The sequence below is a fragment of the Macaca fascicularis genome, chromosome 6 (genome assembly GCF_037993035.2).
Source record: "Macaca fascicularis isolate 582-1 chromosome 6, T2T-MFA8v1.1".
Classification (NCBI taxonomy): Eukaryota; Metazoa; Chordata; class Mammalia; order Primates; family Cercopithecidae; genus Macaca; species Macaca fascicularis.
Window position 1 is genome coordinate 158,598,852 of NC_088380.1, and position 8,446 is coordinate 158,607,297.

Consider the following 8,446-nt stretch of genomic DNA (forward strand, 5'->3'; position numbering starts at 1 on the left):
TTTTTCCCAGTCCTACCTTCAAAGCACTGATTCTTGAGCTATGAGCTTTGTCTCAGGGCCACCAATAACTCTGACAGGGATGGGCCCCCATACTTCTAACAATGCTGTTCTGGTGGGCCCACTTATGAACTAGAAAATTATTTTCTGCACTAGAGTCACCTGCAGCTTGCAAAAACTACAGGTTCTGGTCAGCAGGTCTGGGCTGGGGAATCTGTTATGTCTAGTCATTATCCCAGGTGATTCTGCTTTCATCCAAGGGCCGCATTCTCAGAGGCAGCATCTGGGTCCAGGGAAGAGAAAGGATTGCCTGGGCTCCCCAGTGGGTTGGAGGCCAGGCAGGAAGGGATCCCCGGCTCCTAGTCTTCATGTAAGCTCTACATTCTACAGTCTCCAGGATATCTAACAGATCAAGGGTCTGAAGGTAAGCACCCAGAAGACAGACAAAGTTTTGTTCAGTTCACTGCTGGATTCCTAATACTTGGAACAGTGCCTGGACAGAGTAGGTGCTTAAAACATATTTTTGAGTCAATGGATAATTGACATGGCTGGTTTGAACTTCTGGGTCTTTTCCTTTGCTTTCACACAAAGATTACATAAACCAATACTTTATTTTAAAATCTCTGGAAATGAGACAATCTCAAATTAGATAAATCTGGCTTCAGATACCAGTTCTGACACTACTAATTGCATGATCATCAATAAGTTACTTCTCTGTGCCTTAGTTTCCACATCTGAACATTGGGGGTAAGAGTCCCTCTCTAGATTTGTGAATGGGATGAACACAGGATTTTAAGTGTGGTAGCCAGCATCCAAGATGGCCTCAATGATCTCTGCCTCTGGTATTTATGCCCTTGAGTAATCCCATTCCAAATGTCTCGGGTTAGTCTGTGTGTCTTATAGAATATGGCTTGAAGTGAGGTTATGTGCCTTCTGAAGATATCACAATGTCATAAAAGACACTGTGACTTCTGTCTTGCTCTCTTTCAGGGGTCACTTGCACTAGAGGAAGTCAGCTACCAAATCATAAAGATATTCAAGTAACCATAAGGAGAGGTCCACAAAGTGAGAGACCCAACCCTCAAGCTAACAAGCATGTGAGTGAGCCATCTCGAAACTGGATTCTGCAGCTCCAGTCAAGTCTTCAGATGAATGCAGCTCCAGCTAACATCTCACTCCAACTTTATGAGAGCCTCTGAGCTGGAGCCACTAGGCCAAGCTGTTCCCAAATTCCTGAGTCTCAGAAACTGTGTGAATTACTATAAATATATTTGTTGTTTACTACAAAGTTTTGGGATAATTACTAAGGAGAAATAGATAACTAATACATTAAGGAAATTAGAGCCTAGTACTAGGTTCCATTGGGTAAAAAATTAGCTATTGGGTTGGGCCGGGCGCGGTGGCTCAGGCCTGTAATCCCAGCACTTTGGGAGGCCGAGACGGGCGGATCACAAGGTCAGGAGATCGAGACCATCCTGGTTAACACGGTGAAACCCCGTCTCTACTAAAAAATACAAAAAACTAGCCGGCCGAGGTGGCGGGCGCCTGTAGTCCCAGCTACTCGGGAGGCGGAGGCAGGAGAATGGCGTGAACCCGGGAGGCGGAGCTTGCAGTGAGCTGAGATCCGGCCACTGCACTCCAGCCTGGGTGACAGCAGGAGACTCCGTCTCAAAAAAAAAAAAAAAAATTAGCTATTGAGTTATTATTAATTTCTTCCATTTGTCTCTCCTGTTTCCCTTCAAAAATCAATGGCTACATTTTTCACGGAGCACTTCAAAATATTTCAAGTCTATTACCTCAATTGGAATTCTGGGTGTAGCGATATATCTTGCTAGAAAATCACAGGCAAAATCTCTGCTCCAGAAGGGCTCTAGTTCCCTAATCTATACCAAAAGGGTATTAGCTAACTCAGTTTTTTTTCAACTTCAGCATGCATAGGAAGAATCTGGGGACCTTGTGTAAAGTGCAGCTCCCAGACACCTGCCTCAACTGGCTCTGTGGATGTGGAGCAGGCCCTGCCACTCCCCATTTTTAACCTACTGGGGAGAGACAGGGAGGCAAAACTACAAACCTGAAAATAAAGTGACTAAGTGGCTTCTCAAACTCTTTCTAAGTCTCTAAACACCTCTGAGTCTGGATTGTCATTGTGCTCTACAGAGGAAACCAAGACCAAGAGTTAAGCAGCTCGATTTTCCAGTGTAGACTGTATGACCTTTGTGACTAGTAAACTACTACTTTTATTAAGGCCAAATCTGCAAAGTCTGCCTTAAAGAAAATGGTCAGTCTTTCCTTTCTTCTAAACATCTCTGATTTTTTCATCGTTTCATGACTATTCAAAGACAGCAACAATAACAAATTCTGGAAAGAATGATTTGTAGTAGGTATTACAAAATCTTGTGTTTAAAATGTGGTCCTCAACCGAACAATACGATCATCACCTGACAGCCTGCCAGAAATGCACAATCTCAGGTCCCTTCCCAGAAGTCCGGAATCAGAATCCTCATTTTAACAAGACACCCAAGTCATTCCTGCCCACATTACAGTTGAGATGATGCTCTCCTCTATTAAAAAATTTTTTAGGCAGGGCAATGTGGCTCATGCCTATAATCTCAACACTTTGGGAGGCTGAGGCAGGCAGATCACCTGAGGTCAGGAGTTCGAGACCAGTCAGGCCAACATGGTAAAACCTGTCTCTCTACTAAAAATAGAAAAAAATTAGCCAGGCATAGTGGCAGGTGCCTGTAATCCCAGCTACTTGGGAGGCTGAGGCAGGAGAATAGCTGGAACCCAGAAGGCGGAGGCTGCAGTGAGCCAAGATCATGCCACTGCACTCCAGCCTGGGCAACAGAGCAGGACTCTGTCTCAAAATAAATAAATAAATAAAAATCTAAAGGCTGGGTGCAGTGGCTTACACCTGTAATCCCAACACTTTGGGAGGCTGAAATGGGAGGATCACTTGAACCCAGGATTTTGAGACTAGCCTGGGCAATACAGTGAGATCATGGCTCCATTTAATTTAAAACAAAAAAAAATGTTTTGCAAAAAAAAAAAAAAAATGATGATGCTCTAGAACATGGATTGGCACAATACAAGCTACCTGTTTTACAAGGTAAAAGGTTTTGTTAAAACATAGCCAAACTGAGGCCAGGTGTGGTGGCTCATGCCTGTAATCCCAGCACTTTGGGAGGCAGAGGCAGGAGGATCATGAGGTCAAGAGATCGAGACCATTCTGGCCAACATGGTGAAACCCCGTCTCTACTAAAAATACAAAAATTAGCTGGTAGCGGTGGCGTGCGCCTGTAATCTCAGCTACTCAGGAGGCTGAGGCAGGAGAATCACTTGACCTGGGAGGCGGAGGTTACAGTGAGCCGAGATCATGCCACTGCACTCCAGCCTGGCGAGAGAGCAACACTCTGTCTCAAAAAAAAAAAAAAAAAAAAAAGAATCAAAAACAAAAAACCATAGCCAAACTCACTTGTTTACTTTTGCACTAGAATGGCAGGGTTGAGTAGTTGTACCAGAGATCCTGTGGTTTGTGAAGACTAAAATGTTTACTATCTGGGCCTTGTAAAAAAAAATTTGCTGAGTCTTGCTCTAGGATAACCAGCAGAAAATTGATTAATCAATGGTTTGCACTTATATACTGAGCCAAAGTTTGGAAGGGTTTGCAAGATCAACCTAAGAGCTAAATCTACTGATTGTCTATTATATGTCAAATTGTCTTTATACAGTATCTAAGCTAGTCCTCACTGAGCCTGGAAAGAAAGCTATTTATCTTATTTCACTCAGGAGGAAAGTGAAGTTCCCAAGAGTTCACTAAGTGGCCTGCAGTCATGTGGCAAATACCTACTGAGTATGGAATATGAACCTAGGCTTTCTTCGCTCCAGGGAAATCCTGCTCGTTCTGGAATAGCAAAGTACACCACCAGCTCTCATAACCGTGACTCTCAGCAGAAGCTCCGAAACTAGAAATACATTTTTAGGGAGCACAGTTTTTTGCTGCCCAAGGACCTGAAGTCAACAAATACCTGAAACTTTCAGTTGCTGATTATAGGGAGTAGGTCCCATCCCCTACAGTATAAAGGTCAGAAGTCAGAAATCAGCTGCTGGGTATAAACATTACAGTTCAGTGCTCTCCTCCTCCACCTCTGAGGGGCAAAAATAAATTTGAGGGTGATGGAAAAACTATTTCATGGACAGAGTAATCACTTCTTTATAGGAGAAGCTCAAGATTGGCTCTACCACCGGATGCATAACTGGGTAGTTCTGGTTCCTCAAGGCCTCTGGGGTCTTTCATAAAGACTTATAAAATGGGTAGATTTTAAAAGTCAGTAAGTGGGGGCCGGGCACAGTGGCTCATGCCTGTAATCCCAGCACCTTGGGAGGCCGAGGCAGGCAGATCACAAGGTCAGGAGATCAAGACCATCCTGGCTAACATGGTGAAACCCGTCAGTACCAAAAATACAAAAAAAAATTAGCTGGGCGTGGTGGCGGGTGCCTGTAGTCCCAGCTACTCAGGAGGCTGAGGCAGCATGACGTGAACCCGGGAGGCGGAGCTTGCAGTGAGCCAAGATCAGCCTGGGCGAAGTAAGTGGGACGATTTTTTTTTCTTTTTTTGAGACGGAGTCTCGCATTGTCTCCCAGTATATATACATATTAACATATATATATGTTTTTTTCTTCCCTTTCCAGTTTTAAGGCAGTCCCTTGACTAACACCCTCCTTCCTTCAGCTGCTCATCTTGTGGTACATGGTGCCAAGCGCCCTCCTCATTCCCATCATTTGCTCCAGAGGGTCTTTTGTCAAAATCCCCAGAAGATACAGAATACACTGATGATCAAGCTGGACTTTTCCTCACTGCCACCCCCCACAAAAAATCCTGGTGACCTTCACTCTCTAAGTCCCAGGGAGATTAATACTGTCTTCTACCATTGCCACAGGCTGACTTGCTCAACTGGTAGGGCTGATTCTGTCAGATTCCTTATCCATACTTTGTTGTTGGAGGATTTGTCTCAAGGCACCTGGCAAGGTCCAAGGGAAATGACACCTGAGATGTTAGTGGCTCTGCCCAGGGGGCGTCAGGCTCACCTGTCAGCTCCCAAAGGACAGGCTGCTAAGACACATGGCATCTGTGGGATACCTCTTGATATCCACCTGGCCCAGAGCCATGAATTACGCACCTCGAAGAAAATGCTAAACACCACATGACCCTAACCAAGATGCAACTGAGATCAGAGCATCTTCCCAAGCCGGTATGACTGCTTTTGCCAGGCACCTCCGATGTGGTCAGGCCTGGAGAGATGGGGAGCCTAAGGATAAGGAGCTGAATCCTGGCTCTGCCAACTTCAACACGACCTGGAATAAGTTACTGGGTTTTTTATATTTTTATCTGTCAAAGCCCTCAATTCTTTTTTATATAAAAAACGAGACCACGAGCAACAATATACTGAGTGATCTGCAAAGGCAGGCTCAGACTGACTTCCCAGACTCTTGCCACTGAGCAACTGGTGACTTTGAGGGGGGTTCCTGAACCTCTCTGGGGCTTATGGGTTCAGGCTGACAAAGTGTCTCCATTCAGAGTCGCCCAGAGCTGATTTGAAAAGTAAGCCATAGTGGCAGGAAAATTTAGAAAAAATCATGAACCTCTGAAAACCTGCCCGATCCGTGAGGGAATAACCGGGTCCATCCCCATGCCCAGAGCCTCCCCACCGCCCTCCTTCAGGCCAGCTAAGCGGGCGGGGCAGCCAAGAGGAAGGCTCAGGGAGTAGGCGTCTCAGTTCCCGCTGGCCACCAACTCCCCGCGTCCTGCTGAGCGACCCCCTGCCCCCTCTCTGGGTCTGTTTCTCCGTGTACGCAGGAAAGGTGTGGGCTTGTCGCCCCTGGAGGCCTTCCAGCTCCGACGTTTTGAAGCCTGGCTCCTAGATTAAACTCCCTTCGGATCCCATTTTCTGAAGGGTCGCAAAAGCTGGGGGCTGGGTGGGGTAAGCTGAGCCCTTCAAGAGAAGCATCCGGTCAAGCTGTTGTGCAGCCAAGGAGGAACCCGGGGACTGCAAGTGTGCGTGGCGGGCACGGCGCAACCACTCACCGGCATAACTAAGGCAGCGGCAGCGGGGCGGCGGTGGCAGCAGCGCCTCTGGGCTCGGAGGGCGGGTTCGGCTGCGCTTCCGAGAGTGCGTGCTAGAGGCACCTTCCCGGAAGCCCCACCCTCTCCGGGCCAGGTCGCGAGGGAGGCCCCGCCCCCTCCGGGCCTCAACCCTGCCGGCCGCACCGCCTCCTTTCCGCTGGCCGCGCTTATGGTCACCCGGCCTGGACGGAGAGAGGAGGTGAGAGGAGCGCTGCGTTGGCCTCCATCGACTGTCGGCCTTTTTCAGAACGCCTACTTCGGGTCAAGCTTGTGTTAGGGAATACCAGAAAAGGGCACCGCCTTGAATAGGACAGATTCATCCATCCCTAAAAGGACAGTTTCACTCATTTATTCACCGAGTCAATGTCTATTGAGCGCCAGCCAACGAGGACGCAGCGGTGTAAAAGATGTAGCAGGAGGCTGCGAAGGACGCAAGCAGTGATAGTGCCGGGTTAGCAGAGCTGTCGTGGCAGAGGAGGAAGGGCCCTGACTGCAGTGGGGTGGGGGTGGTTGTGGAAGAGAGGCGGCCTGGGGAGGAGGCAATAATCTGGACCTCAGTTAGCCTTTATCGCCCTATTACAGGCTCTGTCTCTAAATGCAGTCGCATTGGGGGTTAGGGTATCAACATAGGAATTTTGGGGGACACCATTCATGTCCATGTCAGAGTTCAGTCCCTAACAGAGCCATACTGACTAGAGTTTTAATCTCAGCTCTATCATTTACCAGCCGTGTGACCCTGGGCAGATGAACTTACCTCTCTAAGCCTCAATATCCTCACGTATAAGATGGGGACAGTTAAGGTGACTATACAATTTTTTTTATCTAAACCTTTTGCTAGAGAAAGGAGATGCTATTAATAATTTTGCCAGGACAACAGGCAAACACCATGACTGTTTCAGGCAAACAAGGACACATGGTTCCCTCCAGGAAACCTACTTTGTGGTATTGTTGGAATACGTGTAATGTATGCAGACTTCTAAGCACATTGCTTGGCACATGGTAGGCACCAAAATATATAAGTATTCTCTAATTGCTAGGCCCTCGGTTGGCCTCCCTGGCACTGGGTTTTCCCCTGCTCACAAAATACCCCTTAACCATTCATCCCCTACCCAGCCTGCCAGGAATTCCCTAAAGATGGAAGGGATGGGGGCGAGGAGGAGAGGGAAGGAGGGTGCTGGCACATTAGGTCCTGTAGAGGCAAGGCTTAGCATCTTGGTAGTCCTGGGTGCAACTTTACACTGGGGCTAGGGATAGCCAGATTGCCATGAGGGAAGGTGGAGGGTGGCCATGAGGGAACGAAATCCTTCCCAAAGGCAACAGTGCACAGGGCGAGCCACCCACGGCATGTTTTAGAGAATTAGGGGTAGGAGTTGGGGGTATGGCTAAGCCTAGAGACAGCAATTTAAAGAGAAGACAGCTTTATGAAGATCTGTTAAAGATCGCAAATAAAGGCCTATTAAAGAGAAGAAAATATGCCAGACTGTAGTTCCTGCATAAAGATATACATACATTCCGTGTATTTACATAAAAATAAGCCTGAAATCAACTACAGCCAATGTTACTAGAAGTTATCTTGGATAAGTGTAGGATTTGCAGGTGGAATCCCAATGTGCCTACTGTTTAATTTTCAAATAACACAAAGTAGCATACAGTGAAAAGTAGGTCTCCCTCCTACCCTGACCTCTCCTTCTTAAACAAAAGGCATACTATATGCAGTTTTGCACCCTGCTTTTCTCACTTTATAAAATATCTTAGAGGTTATTCCTGGGCCAGGTGCAGTGGCTCATACTTCTAATCCCATTGCTTTAAGAGGCCCAGGTGGGAGGATCACTTAACCCCAGGAGTTTAAGACCAGACTAGCAACATGGTGAAACCCCAGCTCTACAAAAAACACAAAAATTAGCCAGGTGTGGTGGCATATGCCTGTGGTCCCAGCTACTCAGGAGACTGAGGTGGGAGCATCACTTGAGCTTAGGAGGTCAAGGCTGCACTGAGCTATAATTACACCACTGCACTCCAGCCTGGGTGACAGAATGTGACCCTGTATTTTAAAAAAAGAAAAGAAAAGAAAAAGAAAAAAAAGATTATTCCTTAACAGTACATATCAATCCTTTTCTTTCTTGCCTTTTTTTTTTTTTTTCCTCTTCGAGATGGAGTCTTGCTCTGTCGCCCAGGCTGGAGTGCAGTGACGCGATCTTTGCTCACTGAAACGTCTGCCTCCTGGGTTCAAGCAATTCTCCTGCTTCAGCCTCCCAAGTAGCTGGGATGATAGGCGTGCACCACCCTGCCCGGCTAATTTTTGTATTTTTAGTAGAGACAAGGTTT

General features: G+C 47.0%; 1 protein-coding gene across 4 annotated transcripts in view; it reads right to left on the reverse strand.

Moving 5' to 3' along the window:
* Positions 1 to 6,169, reverse strand: part of ATOX1 (antioxidant 1 copper chaperone) — a 29,212-nt gene extending 23,043 nt beyond the window's left edge. For all 4 annotated transcript variants that reach the window (XM_073994625.1, XM_045394425.1, XM_005558323.3 and 1 more), the window contains exon 1: positions 6,083 to 6,169. In XM_073994625.1, the coding sequence (XP_073850726.1) occupies positions 6,083 to 6,088 (6 nt within the window). In that variant the 5' untranslated portion in view covers positions 6,089 to 6,169. The remainder of the gene's footprint in view (positions 1 to 6,082) is intronic.
* Between the last annotated feature and the right edge of the window lie 2,277 nt (positions 6,170 to 8,446).